At 35.0% G+C, this 22,261-nt stretch overlaps 1 protein-coding gene across 1 annotated transcript in view; it reads right to left on the bottom strand.

The window, feature by feature from the left end:
• LOC132698295 (glutathione S-transferase 1-like) overlaps window positions 1-7,506 on the bottom strand; it is a 43,200-nt gene extending 35,694 nt beyond the window's left edge. Inside the window, exon 1 of the mRNA XM_060664286.1 lies at window positions 7,016-7,506. Within this exon, the coding sequence (XP_060520269.1) occupies window positions 7,016-7,156 (141 nt within the window). The 5' untranslated portion in view covers window positions 7,157-7,506. The remainder of the gene's footprint in view (window positions 1-7,015) is intronic.
• Window positions 7,507-22,261: the final 14,755 nt, after the last annotated feature.

Raw genomic sequence — 22,261 nt, 5'->3', positions numbered from 1 at the left:
CCAAGATCCTATCCTTCCGCAAAATCTTCCATAAAATGGATGGACACAAATTCAATTCCTGTGCTCGATGGCGGATGGACTCATTCGGGTCTTCCTCAATGCTACGCTCTACAGCAGCAATAACTTCTTCCGCACGCGCCGTACGGCCCCTCTGGGGATGCGAGTTATCAATAAGAGTAAACGTGGTGCGAAAACGTTCCATGGTTAATCGAATAAAATGGACGTAGTGTGCGATACGTATTCCGCACAGAACCATTATTTTTAAAATAAAATTGCACTATTTGCAAGCGTTGTTCAGGCGTGAGTCTATTCATGATGAATTTCCAAAAAACCTGAGAATAATTCACTTGACAGCTGTTAAATCGGTCGCCATCTTGAACAGTAATGCCAACTTAAAGTTCTACACATCGAAAAAAAAATACCCATTATAATTTCGTGAGTTCGCGATTTACCTTTGTTTCTCTTCATCAATATTTTATTTATAATTAAAATCTTCACTTCATTTTTCAAGAGTTGTTTATTTCTTCTTAGTTATCCAGTGCCTTAATTGTTCTCAATTTCATAAAATTGGCACTTTAAATTAAATTATGAACATCTAATAGGTTATAAAATGCTCTCTCATTTTAATAATATTGGTAAAATATTACAGATTAGTAGAGTGTTTTTGCACGTCAAGGTTTAACTTTAACCCCAAACAGTAAAAGGACAAATTTTATTACTTAATTTTTGAAATTAACTTTTTGCAGGACCTAATTAAGCAACAAAAAAACAAAAGAAATTGAAATTGTGTAATACGTGGCATTTTGTTCATTCAGATTCATGAAATTGTCAAATAAGAGTCTAACAACTCAGTAAAAACCACATCACAATATCTTTATCCCAACCTAAAACACGAATAATAGAAATTGCAACTCAATTTTACATTAGTTTCTTTTACAATACCATAGACATTATTACTATATTCTGTTATCCTTATCTGTTTTCAAATATTGGGTGTTTTTCAATTTTTTAATATTTTGGTTTAGTCACTCATTAAAATTGTTAATAAGTTGAGACTTAAGACTAGCTAAGTTTATTAATTACTAAAGTGTTAAGTAGTAAGTGGAAAATCATAAAAGAAATAAAGCACCTCCTTTGACGGAAATTGTTCATTCTTAATTATCAAATTATTATTACATAAGAATATATTATTATAGTTTGCTTTTTTAGTATCCTGTTGAAATTTGACAAATCGCATTTTTCATGTCGTTATTTGATTCTTGCCAAAGTCTCCTAATTATCTATCTAGTTTTCTGTGATTTTTGTTGGTTGTGTTTTCCCATTGTCATGAAAAGGCATATGCAGCGGAGCGAGTATACGCAGCAAATTATTAAAATAGAAGAAGCATTGCGTTAGGTTACGATAAAGATACTGGGACGAGAATGATATCAAAATTATCTTTTTTCAGAAAATTATTTTTTTTGCCATTATGTCAAAAGATGCTATCTGGGGATCGTCTCCTTCATAGCACGTCAAAAGCATGCAACAAAAAGGATTTAAACTTGTTTTAGCTTTAAAAGTTGTTCAATCTAAGTTTGCACAAGACGGGTTTTAAAATTCCAGACGTCAATTACGCCCTCTGGTGGCCATTTCGGAACCTCAAGAATAATTTCGAGCATTTTCTTTAGGCCGATTTACTTAATTTTTTTTTATTTTTTTCCCTATTTCCCTATATTCCTTATATTTTATAGCATTGTTCGGTTTCTTTTGTCAAAATTTATGAAGGTTTGTGATTAAATAATTTGCATTTTATCAAAATGTAACCGAATTTTTATGTTTGTAAAGATATATATGCATATATATATATATATATATATATATATATATATATATATATATATATATATATATATATATATATATATATATATATATATATATATATATATATATTCTCACGTATTGATTCACAGATGGAAAAATGTGATGACACTATATTCCGGGATATCATCCGTTCGCTTGTTGAACTCCGACTGGAATCCTGCAGACGTTTCGCCAAAATCTCACTTGGCATCTTCAATGCTCGCGCTCCGAAAACACTTCGAACACTATATACAGGGTTTTTCACTTAAAACTCCGCACGCCAATAAGTCCAAAACGAAAAGAAATATTTAATTTATGTAAAAAGTAGTCAAAGTGTGGGGTCAAGTAGATATTTCCTAAAGTATAAAAAATTCGACGCCTGCAAAGAGCTGGGCGTCGCGACGCGTCGAAAAATTATTCGATTACAGAGAGTTTGGAAATACGCGCATACAAAAGTACATATTATTTAAAAACTTTTTTGTTATTTACTCAAACTTATTTACTTTACCCGTTTCTAAGTTATACCGATTTAAAGTAAACATTTCTTGATTAATAAAAAATGTGATTAACGCTTATTTTTACAAGTATGCCATGAATGTCAGTTATTATGGCAATCATTGTTATGGCAGTTGTTTTAAGTGCAATTACAAACGTAAGTTGTTATTGCTGTATCAAAAAATTGTCACATTTTGTCACAAGAAATATCCAAATTTGTTCGGTTAAAAAAAAACTAAGAATTATTATGTGAAAATGGTGCAATTTAGCAATGAGGAAAAAGTAGACATGTTACTGGTGTTTGGAGAATGCAGATGCAATTGTAGAAAAGCAAAAAGAGTTTACGCACGGCGTTATCCGCATAGAAGAGTCCCCGATGCAACAACCTTTTCAAGTTTATGTAAAAACTTAAGAGAATATGGCAGCTTCATAAAACCTAAAAGAGATAGGAACAGGACGGCTACAAATGATGAAAATACTGCTGCTGTAATTCAGCAGGTTGATAATAACCCCAAGATATCCCTATCAGAGATAAAAGAAAATACCGGTGTTACCATAAGTTCTTCGTGGAGAATTCTACATAGAAACTCTTTTCACCCGTACAAAAGTAAACTAGTTCATAAATTAGAACCAGGCGATTATGCTAGAAGAATGTATTTCTTAGTGACATTGTCCGATTTGTATAGCCAAGATGCAAATTTTATGGAGCGACGAAAGTCGATTTCAAAATAATGGAATCGTTAATAGACACAACCGTCGTTTTTGGCCCGAAAACCATCCTCGTTGGATTACAGAAAGAGGTAACCAACGAATTTTTAGTATCAATGTTTGGTGCGGCATATTAAATGGATTCCTTATTGGACCTTACCTTTACGAAGGAACTTTAAATGCAGATCGCTATTTAAGATTTCTTCAAACTACACTTCCGGAACTATTAGAAGAAGTGCCTCTTGACACTAGAATGAATATGTGGCTACAGCAGGATGGAGCGCCTGCACATAATGCCCAAATAGTAACGAGGTATTTGAACCGAGAATATCCCAATAGATGGTTTGGTACTAATGGACCGGTAAGGTGGCCGGCGAGGTCCCCGGACATTACACCACCAGATTATTTTCTTTGGGGCTACCTAAAAAACGTTATCTATGAAGAACCTATCGAAGATATGGCTGATCTCATTAACAAAATTAGTGCAGCGTGTGCCGCTATCACAAGAAGGACTCTCCTACAAGTGACCTAAGCTCATCTGTTAAAAGTTTTTGATAGTTGTGTTCGAGCAGATGGACATAATTTTGAACAAAATTTTAGAAATGTCTTATTATGTAGTAAATTGCAATAATAATTCTGGTTATTAACTTGTAGGTATTTTACTGTTTTTTCATTTATTTATCATGTTATCAGAACTAAATCGATAAAAAATAATAAATAAAATCATACTAAAATAGTTGAAATCTATTGTTTGTAATTGCACTTAAAACAACTGCGATAACAATGGTTGCCATAGTAACTAACATTCATGACATACTTGTAAAAATAAGCGTTAATCACATTTTTTATTAATCAAGAAATGTTTATTTTAAATCGGTATAACTTAGAAACGGGTAAAGTAAATAAGTTTGAGTAAATAACAAAAAAGTTTTTAAATAATATGTACTTTTGTATGCGCGTATTTCCAAAGTCTCTGCAATCGAATAATTTTTTGACGCGTCGCGACGCCCAGCTCTTTGCAGGCGTCGAATTTTTTAAACTTTAGGAAATATCTACTTGACCCCACACTTTGACTACTTTATTACAGAAATTAAATATTTCTTTTCGTTTTGGACTTATTGGCGTGCGGAGTTTTAAGTGAAAAACCCTGTATATATATATATATATATATATATATATATATATATATATATATATATATATATATATATATAATTATAGAATTACCTTATAAAAACTCACCAACCAGACTTATGCATCCATTGTCTACAACATTCCCTGGACACATTTCAATTTGCCTCGTGATTCCATTGGGCTTGATTTTGTCGTAACTAGTTTTACAAATCTTGACCAGAATACGACGATCTCTTTCATTGATTTTACGGGGGCGGCCTGAACTTTTACCATGAACGCTAACACTAGCTGTCTCTCCATACTTTTTTTTAACATCCCCGACTGTTGATTTTGCAATACTCGTCATTTGAATTTTTTTGCATGATAATTTCTCGTATTTTTTTGTTTGTTGCAAAACCACGCGTCATTTTCTTATCAACTATTATACAAACTTGAAAGATACAACCCGAACTGACATCTCATTTATCTAAGCACACTACATTTTACCATCAATGCATGGGTATCATTGATTTCTTGGTCAATAAACATTCGCGTCCGAATATTTATTTGTCAGCAAATTTGGTATGTTTGGTATGTTTCCGTTATTCATGCGAAATAAAAAATCATTCATTACGATAGCACTTTCTATGCTATCATAATGTTCGTAAATTGATTATTCAACCGACAAAGCAAAAAAAAAAAAATTAAAATGTCTTTTTTATCATTTTTTACATCGTCCGAACATTTAGTTTTAGGGCTCGTATGAACTTTTTAAAGTTACATCCTAATGTTTACCGTTCACATTTCAATTTTTGATTGGTTCATTTTACCTGCATAAGCAACAAACAAGCATTTTTCATGGCTCTGTTAACAATCTTTGTTGTGTGTGGTTTGCGGAATATGGCACAACAATAATATCTGATGATGAAATCCATTTATGGTTTTTTCAGTTGGGTCTACTGCAGAGGCCGATAACTCAAAGGACATCTTTGCATTGTACCTTAAAACTAATTCAAGCCGCCATTCCCAATTTTACGTTCGAAAGAGTTTCACAATTTTTGATGTCTCATTGAATTGTAAAATCGTCAATATACAATACAGAGTGAGTCAACGATAGAGTAAAGTTAATTATCTCATTGTTTTCAAAAGTTATAAGAAAATGGTAAATACAAAAGTTGCAAAGCTTGAGGAATAAAACGTCCTTTTTTAAAAATTTAATACCCTATTTCAAATTTTAATTTTTAATTCCTTTTAAAATTATTCAACTTTTTTGTAAATAACAATATATACCTGAACCTAATAGTTTTTCCAATATTTTAATTTTTCTAAAAACATACTAGTTGTCACACTAGCAAAAAAGTACGATAGTATTAGTAGATCACTAATATTTGACATAAGCGTTATTAGAAAATGACGTAAAAGATATATGCAATGCAATTTGATTAATATGGTACAGGATGTTCAAAATAAACGAATATATTTGGAACATCCTAAATTAAAAAAAATCTCAATTTTCCTAAATGGCACTCATATATATTGTTATTTTTTCTTTTGAAAGATCTTACAAAAACCTACAATTTTTATTAAGTGTGTCATATACCTATTTTTAATACTTTGCGACAATTGAGTAAATTAATTGATTTGCTTTATACACTAGGTGTTGGCACTGTTCTGTTGTGTTGTGTTGTGTGAAATGCTACCAATGAGGAAAAAGAATTGGAAATTTTACTTCAAGTTCAAGACAATCCGCACCACCAAAACATAAATATCATCACTTTCATATGGAATTACATCACAAACTTCTAAACCATGATTTTGAGCATTATAAATGAAGGAATGGAGGCCGATCCAAATTCTGTACCTAAAATAACGTTTTCCGATGAAGCTAATTTTCGCAGTAATGGTGCAATTAATCGTCATAACATGCATTATTATTCAACATCCATTTTGGGTACGGAAAGTGTAAAACAACAACCATTGATCGCTTAATGTGTGGTGTGGAATAAAACACTTACACGCTATTGGACCATATTTTCTTCACGTACCATATAACGAGCCTGGAAATTTAAATTTTTTGACTAATTTAGCTCAACTGCTTCAAGAAATTGATAATATCGAAATCCAACAAGTAGAGGGGGATTCATTGGATGGCCTTCTTGATCATGTGACTGAACACATATGTTAAAGATCGTGTTTATTTGAATCCTCCTACAATACCAGAAGATATAGAAAATGGAATTCGAGACGCGTGCAATGAATAACCCCGTTTAAGCTAAGAAAATATACGAAAAAAACTAAACATGTGTACCCAAGCAGCAGGCCATATTTTTGAACACCATAATATTTCTCTATCTGCTGCTACGACAAAGTTCTTTCTTTCGTTCATTTTTTAATCTTAACAGAGCCCTATTGGCTAACAGTTTTGTCAAGGCCAACTAATATTATAGCAACAGTCTTAGAGAGAAAGAAGACGTTCATGTCACTGAATGTATTCATGTTGTTTTGCAAAAATGGAGGTAGTATAGTATGCAATAAGTTTGGTAAACTTTTTAAGTCACTTGTTAATTAAACAGTCGCTGCGTTGCTCTTCGCCAGTGCCATATAAACTCGCAACTCAGATGCCGTTTAACAAATTGTTGCATAATATAATATTACAAGTTTTGATTTAGGGAGTCAGGAACCAGCGACCGTTAAGACCTGGCGAATTTAAGGCGAAACTCCTGGCACAACGTTACGCACCCGGAGTCGATATCTATGTAAACAGACCTGTTGCTGGCAGTATTAGGTCGTTATAGCGGATCAAGTTCGTCGTCCGGCATCCTTACGGAACTCGGTCAGCCAAAACGAAACCACTTACCCGAGAAAACTCCTCGTCGAACCGTTCCTTCGCGTAAATGCTGACCTCGACGAGGTCCAGTTCCAGTTCCAGAGCTTTGGCCGTAAGCAGCACCGCTCGAACCCCCGGGTTCATGTCGTTACAATACAACTTGGGTGACATGCTCGTTTGGTCGACCGCGCGCACTGAGACTCCTCGAATCCGAGATTGACGACGAAGAATCGGTGGAGCGTCACGACGGACGTCCTTGAAATAGTTCAGACGAACGACATAATGTATGACCGCGCGGAGATAGTACGGAGATCGCAAGTGTGAACGGCCGCGAAGTATTTCCGAATAAATACAGTCGGGCGGTTTTTATTGCGTTTGGCGGCGATTCGGCGGCATTCCGCACACCGCGCGAAATCGGAAAGTGTTGCCGTTTCGATTCTGGCAAGCGACGTATTCGACGTTCGACTGTTTCGCGTCGCGGCCGCCCGCGATCCTAAATAGTGAGGGGCAGACGTCGCCGTCGCCGCCGCCGCCAGCCTGAGAGATGCACTTGGCGGCGTGTCGGGCCCGCCGCCGCCGCCGACGAGAGAAATCAATAAAACGTTCGTCCTGCTGGTAATGCAGGACTAAAGGACCGAAAGCGATATTCCCGATGGAAAATGGTCCCCACGATCTCTCCGTTCGAGGTCGGTTGGGGGTCAAAATAATGTCGAGAAGTTTTCCGTTAAGTATTTACCTCAGTCTAATTGGTCATATCAATTGTTCCTATTGCTATTCTATCAGTGATTGGTCCCTGTTCTTTACAGCCAGGACACTGCATTCAGATCTTTAGATCCATTATGCCTACACGTCTTCTCACTCCCTCCCTTAGAGGAGCCCTGTACTCTCGAGGAAGTACAGTACCTCTTTCATGCGCAGTTTCTTGGTCCCAATGAATTGAGCTTTTAGTACTCAGGCAGCTGCTTAGTTACCTCGTTTGCTTGAAGGTTATAGGCGATGAATCCTAAAAGGACACTGTCGGTGGTCAACGACAGCACATGCAAACTGTGTCTAGAATAGAAGGGAACTCCACAAATACTAAGAGATTGTCGAACTTCCATTGCCTTTATTTTTTGTTTACAAAACGTATCTGGCAGAGCCTTAGCATTACTACCCCTTTTCAAGGGCAGACTAATTTTAGTTCTAAGGCTGCGAGGCCTATATCCTAAACCACGAGGTTCAACTGTGACGGAGTCGGGTACAGTCAAGGGTGAAGTTGTTCCGCTAGGACGCCAAGATTGGCGTGCCCTATTAAAGGTTGCCAGATTGCAGGTATTTCCACCCTTGGATTGCTAAAGATGTTGCCATTATTTTTAATTTCCTTAAACTTGCCATTCTTCCAATGCGGTTCCTTGTGGAAACGATTCACGATTCCTCTACCTTTGGATTTCACCACTATGTTCTTTAACTCTAACGTTTAAAAGTCTTTTCGTTTCTCCAGTATATTTCTTTCCACAGTCACACGGTATTTGGTAGATACACTTTTTCTCTCGAGTCGATGTTTCTGATTTTGTTCTTTTAAAATGCTCATTAATGTTGTCCCGAAACTGAATGTAATCTTAATTTTGTAATGTTTTTGTATTCGACACATCTTTCCTGAGATTCCCTTCACGTATGGGTTCGTCAAGAGAGAGAGCTTTCCGTTTAAAATTTGATAATTTTTTGGAGTGTAGCCATTACGAAGCAAATCATCTTTAATCCTGCTTAATTCTGCATCAAGTGACGCTTCTTCACTGCAATGATTGCTCTTTTGCAGAGTGTTCGGATGATTTCTAGTTTGGTTGCTTCACAATGATTAAAATTGATTTTTTAATACTGTCCGGTATGTGTTTTTGATGAAGACAACTTCATTAATCTTGCGCCTTTTCCAATGAAGTTTCCTATGGATAACCCGAGCTTCGGACGATTTAATGCAGTGTTGTTTAGTACATACATGTTCTGACCTTTGCATTTCACCCTTCATTGTCTGTTTTCTTTCTCATTCGAGTCGACAAGTTTTCCGTTAAATTTTAACATCAGTCCCACTGATATTGTAACTAGATTGTTCCTATTCTATCTGCGATACGTCTCTGTCCTTTATGACAATGACACTGCATTCATATATTTCGATTCATTATGCCCGCACGTCTTGACTTCCTCCCGTAGAAGAGTCCTGTGCTCTCGAGGAAGTACAGTACCTTTTCCATGCGGAGTTCCTGGGTTTTAATGAATTAAGCTTTTAGCACTCTTATTCGGCTGCCGTCTAGTGGTGTGCAGCTGCTTAGGAGATGAATTTTAGTTTCCTCGTTTGCTTAAAGAAAGATTGCCTTTTATTTTCATGCTTGGATTGCTAAAGATGTTTTCATTTTTTTAATGAATACAGCTTTCTTAAAGTCGCCCCCTTTCCAATGCGGTTTCCTGTGGATAAGCTGAGCGTCTATCATTTGATGTGGTGTTGTTTGTTCCATACAAATTTCGCGAGTCTCCTTTCCTTTCTCTCTCGAGTGGATGTTTATGGCTTTGTTTTTGTAAATAAATTGCTTAATGTAATCCTGAATCCGAATACAGTCTTCACTTTATATAGTTTTGCATCAAAGACTTACAAATGGATGTGCATCCCGAATCGAAGAGACACTTTCTAAGGTTAATTTCTACTGACAATTCTAGGACGATTGAAGCAAGAATCTATCGAGCACTGCATATTGCAAATCCGGACGTTATATCTCGGATAATATTAGAACGTTAACTAACCATCATACCACTTGCTGGTAAAACAAACATACTTACAAAAACAAAGCCAGAAACATCGGCTTAAGAGAAAGATTGTATCTACCAATTAACCTGTGAAGGTGGGGAGAGTCATATAACAGAGAGGAGAGGAGAAACAAAAAGACTTTACACGTTAGATTTGAAAAACATAGGAAACATACAATGCCTTACTGCACCCGAGACATTTATTCAGCTTACTATTTAGCACCCTGCCTGCTATTTTAACGAAAGGTCCGGGTCCAGTCAGTTGATCTGTTATTTTATTGTCTTCAAGCGGTTACCCAGGCCAGACTAACAGCATTAGTTTTCACCAGTCTTGTCAGTGTTTTTCGGCTCTTAAGTAAACAGAGTTCAGAACCTAGACAGTCGCTCGACTGTCGCTTGTCCGAGTACCTCTCTTGAGGCACAGATATTTGTACCCTAGGAAAGCTGCCGGACACATCAGCTCCTGTTCCAGTGTCTATTTTGGGCCCGTCCACATACCAGATTAGCCCACGAGGTACAAGAATAATTTTTCCCGCACAGAACCAGTTGTCCTTTGCAGGGACGCTCGATCTGCATGTCTGTCAGTTCTGTCCCTTTTGGTTCCCATCTGACATAATTGTCGGTGCCCCTCTGTCCGCGCCTTGAGTTTCCCAGAATCTGCAATCTGAGTGCAGCTCTCCGGACCCCAAGCCATACCTTAAGGTCTTGGCGTGGTTTTTAAAGAACCGGTCATCATTATGTAGCCCAACCTCAGCACCTAGAGCTGCCTGACATTCTAACATTTATTAGTTAATTAATTAGAGCAAGGCCTTATTCTATTCTCGCATATGGTGGATCCATATGTCCTATATGGATACTGTGCTGTACTCAGTTCTGTTAATTGAGTCATAAGGATTATACAAAGTGGCCATGGCTCGAACTCTTAATACACCGTGCCAGATGGTTAGGAGATCCTAGGAGAACTTCCTCTAAATCCTTACACATCCCGCATGTGTTTTCCTGTATAAGAATGCCAGTGTCCTAACTCATTAGACAGCGAGAGACTACTGCCTCATCTTGAGTGAGTTTGTCATTGCCCTCAATACCTTCGGCTAAGTACCTAAGTGAGGTGATTGAATGAATTATATTCGACCAACCTTGTTAATCTTTTGGGCAGTCAAATATTAGGCACATATGTATAATTATCACTCAGATCTCAGCTTGGAACACTCTGTCATAGGGGGCATCCTATGAGAATCGTCATAATATATTTCCCTCCTCCTATGTCTGTATACCAAATTAGCCCTCGAAGCACAACGACTTATTCTCCCAGCCGGTAATCCTCGTTGTTTGGCAATTGGCAATTACAATTGGGGTGTTTATAACGTCGGCACTGCATATAAGCATATAAGCATATAGCTGAAGAATATTTGCAATAGCAAATATTCTTCAGCTAGGACATCTGCTTTCTTCCAATTCCTCTATGCAATCACATTTCGAAAGCTTCCTGGCGACCAAATATAACATTTTATTATTCATGGCGCAATTTTAGGATTAAATTGTCGTTAGGGAAGAAGGATTTCATTCTCAGAGAAGTTATGTGAGCTGTTTCAATTCTGCTCTTAATCTCATTACCTGGGTCAAGCTGTTCTGTGAGGTAGCATCCAAGATATTTCAATTGAGTAACTCCTTCAATGTTTCTTCGTCTACCTGCAGGGAAGCATCGGCTCACCACCGAATATCGTGAATATTGTCTTATTGACATTCGTTTTCAGACTCATGTCTCGTCCAGTCGTGTTTACACAATCCAGAAACCCTTGAAAGTCCTGATTACTATCGCACAAGAGGACTGTATCCTCGGCATATCGAATATTATTGATCAGTTGATCTTTACTTCAAAGTCTTCAACTGGCAAAACCTCTTTAAAAATTATATCCGAGTAGATGTTAAACAGTAGCGGGAGGAAGAATGAACCAATATCTGTTGAATGCAACATTCGTCAATTAATCTTCCATCAATTTGAACCACTGCTTTCTAGTTCCAATAAAAATTCTTTATGATTCTCAAGTGTCTACCATCTACCAATGCAATTACTATTAGTTTTGTATTAAAATCAGTTTTGAAAATATAGTGCTGCATCTAACTCTGACATATAAACAAAAATTATTAGTCCTTATAGGTCAATCGATACACTATTGTCAAAATTATCACAGGTCTACATCTCTTATAATAAAGTACCAAGCAGCTTAATAAGTCTCAGTAACTCTACGTTTAATAAGGTGACTTATAAGAAAGGTCAGATCACTTCAAATAATTGTTAAAAGTGTTATTTTGCTTGTGTACTTTATAAAATTGCCATAAGGTTAGGTTAGATTAGCAAAATAAGTTTAGCTAAGCTTCACATCGCCTTTTGCAATTTTATATTACAATAAAATCATTACCATTATTATTATTACTAACGCAAAACACAAGCGTTTCATAGCATTTCATAACATCTCGGGACAAAATTTGTAGTACTTGGGGTATTCCTACGGTTCTATTATTTTTTTACATATTTTTGGCAAAATCTTTCACAATGATGTGTTTACTGTTTTCAAGCTTTTAACCAATTGAATAAGAAAGTCAGACTAAGCAGCCTCAAAAGCTTTCAAAATTGCAACTTCTGAGTAAGCCAATCAGGTTGATGCTTGACTTTAAGCAGCTCACTTCAGCGAGGTCTGCAAAATCTTTTAAATGATTTTATTATCATAATGAGCATTCGCTAGTACAAACGTTGTGCTCATTCCGTCTATTTTATTGGTAGACCTGGAGGCCCCTCACAGTCAACTCTTCAAACGTTTCATGGTCAATTTCTAAGAGCCAAAATACTTGTTTTATTAGAGCTTTGGATGTACCACGATGGTTGGTGGAGTCTTTGGTATGGTAGATGCTTATGGAAATTCCAAAGATTTTATTGTCTCTTACGTTTTGGCTCTCGTCAGTATTAGTGGATAATAAAACTGGTGTTTCTGACTGTAAAAGTCTGGGAATTTAATGGATAAATACCACCGCAATCAAACGCTCCTATAAAGGCCTCATTTACCAAGCCTGCGTTTTCATCATCACTGATTCGCATAGAAGGATTTTGCCATCCAGAAGCTGCTTCTTTGTAGGTATTTTTAAATGATTTCATTACACACACATCTAAGGGTTGCCACTTATGGGTGCAGTGAGGCAGCAAGCTTAATATATGATTTCTATTTTACTATGGTCCCTGATGCATTGAAATACAATAATGTGGTCATATGGTCCTTTTATCAGAAGTCATCTTACCCATTTGTCTTTTGTTGAATCTATTATTTATGTTATTATTTGCAAGCGCAAGTTTTAAAACTTTGGTCCTCATGAGAGGTATTAGGCGGATATCCAAATTTCGCATATGGCCCAGACGACATGGTAGACGTTGTGTTTCTTCGTTATTTTTTAAACAGAGGCAATGAGCTATCGAAGTTATCAAATCTGGTCAGAGGGACAACCGACTAACGCTCTGTAGATATGGAGAGAGACATAATAGATCTTCTGGCTCGCGTTGACGGAGGGGCAGATTGCTGGCTCTAACAATCTGAATCCTACGCTGTTGTAAAATGGGCACTTTCTAAATATTTGAGAGAAAGGGGTCACCAAATTTGATGTGAATGTGAATCGAAAAACGTCTGCTTCTGTGGACGAGTGCCTTGGCACACGGACTAAAACCGATTGGTGCAGTGTTCCCCAAATTTTGTCACGCGGCTGCTGCGGATGTGTCCGACTTTTAATGTCAACTTTGGGACGTTTCGCAAGTTGAATTAAAACGAGGTTGCTTTGCTGACGGCCGAAATACGAAACACGAAATAAAATAGGATGATCGATTTCCACGGGTTAAAATGGGACTTCTCGTGTAAATTGGGGAGAACGATACCGAGGTCGTTGAACCCTACGTACAGCTCACGTATCAAAGATACGTTTATATGTATACAATTTAGAAAGGGCGGAAAGGGTCGTTTTTGTGCCATATTTACTTGCAACTTCACGGGGTGTATATATTATCTCGGGTACCTTCATAGTCACTGATATTTTCTGTAGGAAATTGATCAGATTTAGTAATTTGGTTTATGTTTTTTTATACGCAACAATTTTATCAAAAAGAAATATACAGTTTGATGATTTTAGTGTGCAAAATATGGTTATTTTTTTCTAACTGTACAATTAAAATGCTAATATTGCCAAAAGCTGGTGCATGTTCGATAATCATATTAGATGCATTTAAAATATTTGCAAATCAAGCAGCATACAGGGTAGGACAAAAAATACAAATAATGCACAAGAGTAAATTGCCTTATTTCAAAAAACTGAGCAAAATATTATTAAGAAAAGTTAGAAGTTATGCTTTAATACCAAAACGGGGCCTACTACGATGGAAAATAATTTTTTATTCGAAAATTATTAATAATTTCTTTGTTATTATTATTTATTTCAATTATTTTAAATATTGCCGCACATTATTTACAATCAATCAATTCCATCTTATTTGTAAAATTAATTTAGATTCTTAATTTTTTAGCAAAGCAAACATTTTGTTTGTTGCAACTATATTTAATAACAAAGAAATCGTCATTTAAATAGCAAAACTTTTGTTTTAAATTTTTGATAGAAAACTGTTGTTATAAATTATTATTAATGGACAAATATAAAATCCGGATCGCGGATATCCATGTTACTTTGATTTAAACATTATGACACTCTGATGACATTGATTCTTTTTGGCAAATAATGATTGCTTGATCATTAAGAACTTTTTTTAAGAAGAATATCCTACAAATATCACGCTTATATAATTCAAAGACAAATAGAAGATCAGCGTGATTTCCATAAACACATTTTTTTCGGAGATGAAACTACGTTAACAATTAATGGTGTTGTCTTCTTCGAAAGTTGTAGGTGGTCCGATGAAAATCCGAATTTCGTTATTAACTATTACAACGAATATTACCAGAAAACAAATGTGTGTTGCGATATTATTAACGATAAATTAATAGGGACGTTTTACCTGGTGATAATTACTTACCTTTGTTGGACAATTTTTGATCAATTTGTGTTTGGAAGAATCTCATAAACTGTTGTTTGTGCATTCTTCTAAAATTGTTGACGAATGGTTAAATAGAAAATTTGGTAACAAATCAAAATAAAACAAAGAGCAATCGACGGTGGCTTCGCCGTTCGCCATATATTACCCCATTAGTATTTTTCTTATGGGGAGATTTCAAATAAAAAGTTTATACGGACCAACCACTTAATAATCTTCAAAAAGTTGGAAATTCAATAAGATTACATTGCAGAAACAGTACATGCATTGAACCAAATCATGGGCATACAGAAACAATTTATTTATGTTTATTATTTATATTATTTATTACTAATTATTTTCTTTTTTCTGCATTCTAAATTGTATTTTTTTCCAATTTGTTAATTATAAATAAGATTGGCATATAATATTAATATTACAATTTATTTTAGTAGGTTTTTTTAGTCATCTGTGATTACATGTTTGTCCTCATTAGTAGATTTTTGTAATAATTTATTTTTTATTTATGGGGACAATTTAAATTAAAAGAATCCCTTAAAAGGACATCTATGAAACGTTTTGGGGTTAATTTAAATGGTCCTAGTACATTCATTATCTCTGCCATACATTTATCTTAAATTCGTGCTGGAATAGTATATTATGCAACCAGTGCGGTAAACGGCATTTGAATCGAGTTGAGTTTATTTGACACAAGCGGAGCGCAGCGGAACGAGTGTTTGATAGGTATGTTAGAGACGGAAGCGTCACTTTGCCACGTCAGTTTCGTTTCCCATGATTCCGAGCCACTTCGGACATTTTCGGGATTTTATCGCTCGGATTTGGGAGCAATCGGATGTTTTCGGAGATATTTCTCACGCTTTGAATTTTGACGTTTGTCAATTCTGACGATCATGTCAGTGAATGTATTCGTGTTGTTTTGCGAAAATGTACCCAAAAACTAACGGTCGTAGAAAAAGTATAGTATGCAACACGTTCGGTAAACTTTTTAACTCACTCGTTTATTAAAAACTCGTGAGTCAAATGCCGTTTACCGCACTTGTTGCATAATATACTATTCCCATATCAAATGAAGATTTTCTAATTCCCATGAATGTCTGTTATTAAAATTAAAAATACCTCTACGGGAAAAAGTAGCCTCGTCAGCAGATAACATTTTGTTAATAGAACGAGAATCTTCATATTGCTGTTTTGCAGATTGAACAATAACACCTTTTTTACTTTAAAAATACCGGAAAACGATCCTATCTGATCAGAAATTGCGTTGGAGAACATACAAAAAAATATAATGGTATTTTTGCAAAGAAAGTTCTCAAACCCGAAAATCCCCAATGGCAAATCTGTGTGCCATATTTTTAAAAATTGTGGACGTAAGCAACAAAAAATGAAAAAATAAAATTACTTTTAGCACCCCATATATCCGAAAGTTTTAGCTTTAGAGCATAGGTTTATTTGACAGAGCGAAATATTTTGATACAAGAATACGCTGGTATTTTATGACCCATTCGTTTTGAAACACGCTATATATGCATACATATATACAATTCTGATCTGCAACTGATGCCAAAGACAGCATTACGTTTTTCATTTGTTATTCGACTTGGAGTCAATAGAGATTTAGCTGTTTTTTTTTTACTAAAAAAATTATCTTATGTAGAACCGAGTGTAGAACGGACGGTCGATGCATAAAGAAAACAGCACGGCACGGATTCTTCTGTTTGCTTTCCGTTAACTCCATTTTGCTAGTTAGCAGCACGAATTTTATATTTAAAATTCGAAAAGGGCATATATGAATAACAGCGGTTCGTTTGTTAACGCTAGCTTTAAAACTAGAAGACTAAACAATTCTTGATAAATGAAATAACTCAAAATGGATTAAGTTAAGACATTTTTTATTTTTTTATTTCTTGAAAAAATTAAAAATTGTGTTTTATTTCTAATTAATATATATATATATATATATATATATATATATATATATATATATATATATATATATAGATATATAGATAAAAAAATAGATATCTATCATAATTATATTTTTTTGCTCTATTACTATTAAAATGTGCTATAATGCCCGTCTCCTCTACGTAAAAGTTGGTTGTTTGTGAATTTATGCATCTATAATTTATAAATTTATGCATAACTTTCACAACTAAAGATAACATAAAACTGAAGAAACACCTGAATTTTAACAACATTCTTAAAGAATCTTACTGACATATTCTCCATACATATTTGGAGTAAGGAGTAGAAAAAAGAAATTTTCTGATACCAGATACAATAAAATTTTTATTTAGGAAATACCTTGGAAAACATCAAATAACGCCAGAGTCCGTCATTTTTAGGAAAACGTGAAGAGTTAACTATAGGACATCCATTCCATGAATAATTAGGTGTGTTAAAAAAAATGGCGTCCCATTTTAATTAATTAAGTCGTAACTGCAAGTTCTTCTGCGATATAAAAAATGGATTGTTGTTATAATTTACTGCGAATTTCACTTACATAACATACATAATTCTTAAGTACTGAAGAAATTAAAATTAAGATATATTTTTACAAATCTACACTTATGTAAGAATCTTTAATAGTTTTATTCAAACTTTTAGCACTTTTGAAACAACTTATATTATACGACATTAATTTCAAAAAGTGAAACTTTAGGAAAACTTTTATTTGGGCCATGATATTCCGTGCTACGAATAACCCTTTTAAAGGTTTTCGGGTAGAATTCGTTCAAAATATTATGAAATATTATCCCGAAATCATTTCGTTTGGCGAATTCCGACCGGAATCCCGCAGAAAATTCCAAGACAAATCTTGACTAAACGTGAGCGAAATTGTAAGCAGAATTCAACAAACTAATGGATGATATCCCGGAGTAATTTTTCTGTAAATATAAATGTATAATTATTGCTAACAATTTTTCATACACGTGTGCAATCCGTGTGCGCAAATGTGACTAATGCATGTATGGTTACATTTAGTGTTTATGCATTTCCCCTCACGCTACATGCGACTCATCATTCGATGTCGCATTAATTCGGATTTTCGACACGAACATATATTCGAATGTATCCAGATGTCGCGCTAAATATATGGCAATGAAAATATCGTTAGGTGTTCGATGCGACGCGATGATACATTCCTCGAATGCCGCGTCTTGCCAACGGTTAGTGTATTTTTTGAGCCCCCTTCAAAAATAGTTTGAAAGGTAGAGAGGTTTATGACGTCTTTCAAGAGCTTTCGACTCTGTTATAACTTCTCAACTTTGTCAGTGGTATCAAGAACCTATACGAGAATGTTCCAGTCATTGGGCGAGCTGTCAGCGCAACTAACTAACTTCTGATTCTGCTCTATGCTAATGACTTCGTTATTCTAATAATTACAAAACCCATTCATTTACCTGCCAGTGTTCTACCTTTGTCTTTTGCGCCCCGACAAGTAAAAAATTTTTACACTTACCAAAGTTTGCCATAATTTTGAATTTCGGCGACCGTGAATATCACTTTATACAGGGTGTCTCCTCAATAACATTACATCGATTTTGCGATAGTTCCATAGTGGTCCGCAGGAGCACGACAGAAACACAATGCGTCCTTTTTTTGACAAGAAACCGCGACGCGGCTTCTTTTTGAAATGCACTGCTGCTTCACGCCACGTGCTACGAAGTTGCCCCGCTCAGCGACGATTTTTCGTTTTTAATGTATACGAAGGATCATTTTCTGCTAGTAACAGTTCCAGTTTTGGCTCTGTTGACGAAGATTTTTCATCGTAAATACGAACTAAATATGGTTTACTTGTATATTTACCCTTGGCAAACTGTTTTTTATTACATGGACACAATTTTCGGACAAGAGTTTATTTAATAAATTATCATAATTTTTTCATGTAGATTCACCTACTTAAATATTCATAGCATTAAGGAACACCCTGATCTATTATTACATAGAAGATACATGAATGAGTATGGGCGTACTAGTTAAATCCCAAGTAGAATTGAAATGTAATACAATCGTGATCGTTAGTGACGGCTGTCTTGCATACTATGCTTTTTCTACAACATCGGGTACATTTTTGCACAACAGCACATTTATTGAGTGACGTGTGACATGACCAGCAGATCCACAGATAAAGAAAAAAATAGATGTTTGATAATTGAAGAACAAATTTTTCGTAGATGGTACTATAAGCGCTAATCGCTAGCGTCACAACAGACAGTTAAAGCCATCGCCTCAATTAACTTTGAATGTTACACATTGATGGTGTTAACGGGTAAGTGTGATTTGATTTAGTATAAACTTTATTAATTGTTGTGGTGTTGTGTTGTGAGAATGCTAGTTATTTGATTATATATATTAAGTTAAATTTATTAAGAAAATGCGTTTTAATTAGAATGGGCTAAGTTTTGTCGTCTATAAATAACTACCTCCTTGAGAATTTATATTTTGGCGGTAATATTTAGTTCACACTCCAATCACGTCAGCAGCACAGGAAATACTAGTTGCTGAAGTTACTGTAAACAGGCATGAAAAAATAAATTTTCATATATCAAAAACCGTGTCCAAATATCTTCGGTCGATTTTTGATTAACTGAAGTCTCGGGTGTTCCGCAGAATATCTTAAGGACGGAAAGCTTATTGTCAGACAGAATAAAGTTTATAGAAAATTTGCAATTACATAATGGAAACGTGTTCTTATTTGCTGATGACACATCTGTCATTACATCGGTATTGATAATTGAATTATATCAAAAAGCTAATTTTGTTGCTGTAGAAATAGTTTGTGAAAACTAACTGTGTCTATTATCATAGGCCCTCTAGACCAGAAATTAAAAATTTTACAATAAAAATATATCAGCCTCAGGATTTATTACGCGGATAGAATGTAAAATTATTTTGGGTCATTCTAAATAGTAACTTAAACTGGGTAGATCATGTTGTAAGAAACTAAACAGCGATTATCATGCTCTTTTAAATTTCAAACATGCTGATGATAAGGACAGACTTTTAAGTGTGTCTTAAGCTACAACATAATTTCATATGGTGCCACTACCGAAAGACTTCGTGTCCTTATCTCGCAACAGAGTTTATAGAACATAAACTACTAACATTTATTAGCATTTAATTGCTAAAAATTGTTTGTTATGTATATACCATGAATATTTATATTACAGAGTGAGAGACGCACAAAAATACCTAAATAGACATAGAGATCAATTAAAATTGAATGCATACAATCATTACAGTTATAAAAAATCCCAACCTATGCGGGATGTCTTGTTTTGAATATATTACCCCAACTGATAACAGAGGCATTATGCAAGTATCACTTTAAGACCTTAGCTTAGTTCCCACAGTCCCAGGCCAGTTCGGACATTTCGGCGATTCTAGTCACTAGTTTGGGAGCGTTAGTTAGATTTTAACCACCGATGGTGAATGTAATAGTGTTGATTTGAAAAAAATTACCACGAAACTAATGCTTGTAGAAAAAGTATAGTATGCCAACACGTTGATAAACTTCATCAGTCATTCGTTTGTTAAGCACTAGCTTCCCTGCGTTCCGCTTGTGTAAAATTAAACACATGATTAAAATGGTGTTTGTAAAACTTGTTGAATATTATAGTAGTTCGTAAGTGTTTCGACAATGTGTTTTTTGTAATCTTCGTATTTTGAGATATTGCTAATTTTTATTTTTTTTCCTAAAGCAATATTCAATCAAAATTGAAATAAAATTACTTAAATTATTGTGACTTTTGCATTTTTAAGGTGTCTTGTTTTCGTTGACGACTGCTGTCCTAATGGGTCACTTTTATTTGTTTCCATAAAATACACAATGTTTGTAGTTCTTGCGCATCCGTCAGCATTTCGAATTTTTTGAATTTTTGTATTTTCAGATATTATGTCATTGCTGAATTAAAAAAAGTTTTCTGCATAACATTATCGTTATTATTACAAAATATTATGTTATTTATATGTTTTTCTACTCCCTACTCTAAAAAACCCAACCATTTACCGACCAAGCGTTCGCAAAGTGCCATTCTATGACGTCACCTAGCTATTTGAAAATATTTTAGCAATATTTTTAATATAGTTAATTAATGGTAATGTCATTTTTGTACCTTATTGCGAGTTTTTTTAGCTTCTTTTCAATTTGGTCTGTGGGTCTATTTTACTTTGCCTTACGGAGGCTGCATATTTGATTTATTTTTATTAATGACTAAAAAATTGGGTCAATTATTAGTCTGCTTGTGTGTTATTTATTTAATTTCCTCTGTAAGAAGATTCTTATCATTTACAAAAACAGCCCAAGGCACTAGAGCTTTATCTATGTATTGACTTAAAAATAATTAAACGGCAACGCTAATTGAAATTGTCTGTAACTTAAAAGTGGAATACGGACGCCAATAAGTGGTTTTTCTTATCACACTGTTAAAAGTTAAATGAGAAGCCATATAAAGTCTGTCTCGATCTCGCATGACCCAAAAAGCTACTCGAACCTGACGCTGCTACGTTCATGTTTTCGTTGTTATTTACTTATTATTTATTAATGACTGTAGCTTACACTAATTGTACTATTAAAGAGTTGATTGTTTAGATAGAAATTGCTCTGATTTGTGAGAGTGGGGGTGGGGGTGGAGAAGAAGGAAACGGTAAAGTTTGAATGCCATATCTCGCTGTTTACAAACAAAATGGCGCAAGTGCAGGTGCATACCAAGTGTTTTTCGAGACATAAATATCAGAAAAAAATAACCCTATTTGTAACTGCGCCTTTTTTAGCACTTCGACTGGCTAACAAAAAAAAACTTTAAGAAGTATTAAATTAAGGGTGGTCAAACTATAATTGTACTCAGCGATTCACTTGTCGAAAGTTGTTTAAAATTGAGGAGTACGTCCTACTTCTGCTCTGGGCACCCAGTTGGTGAGGGGGTGGGTAAAACGTAAGCAAAATTAGAGAGATTTTGGCTCCACCTGTTTTTCACAGGACGTAGCTCCTCGAATAGTGAAAAACTGATTATCACAAAACGGGAAAGGAGGAGTATAAGGTACAAAAAAAAGTCTAGAACTTAAGTTAATAGGAAACGTCTATTGTTCTTAAGCAAAGTCTAAAAAAAAGGAAAAAAAAAAACAAAAGTACGGGTGTGGTGTTATATAAAGCATAAGGTCCCAAAGTTATAACTAGTCGTTTCAGCTTTACGGTCTTGAGGGCTCAATCCTTACATAAGCCGGCCGCATAACACACATGTAATACGCAAAAGCTCAAAATCAATCCGATTTAGAACAGTGTAAATTACTCACAAATACCCAATTTTAGTGCTATTGCTCTTTTTTCCTCTGGTGGATATTAATCAGCATGACTGTCCAGAACGTTCTGAATGGACGGTCCCCAGTTTCAAAGGTCGTCGAGACACGAGTTTCACCTTTCA

Source organism: Cylas formicarius, unplaced genomic scaffold (genome assembly GCF_029955315.1).
Source record: "Cylas formicarius isolate icCylForm1 unplaced genomic scaffold, icCylForm1.1 PGA_scaffold_2__14_contigs__length_35257938, whole genome shotgun sequence".
In the NCBI taxonomy this organism is placed as follows: Eukaryota; Metazoa; Arthropoda; class Insecta; order Coleoptera; family Brentidae; genus Cylas; species Cylas formicarius.
Note: the sequence above shows the minus strand (reverse complement) of the source record. Positions and strands in the feature narration are given on the sequence as shown.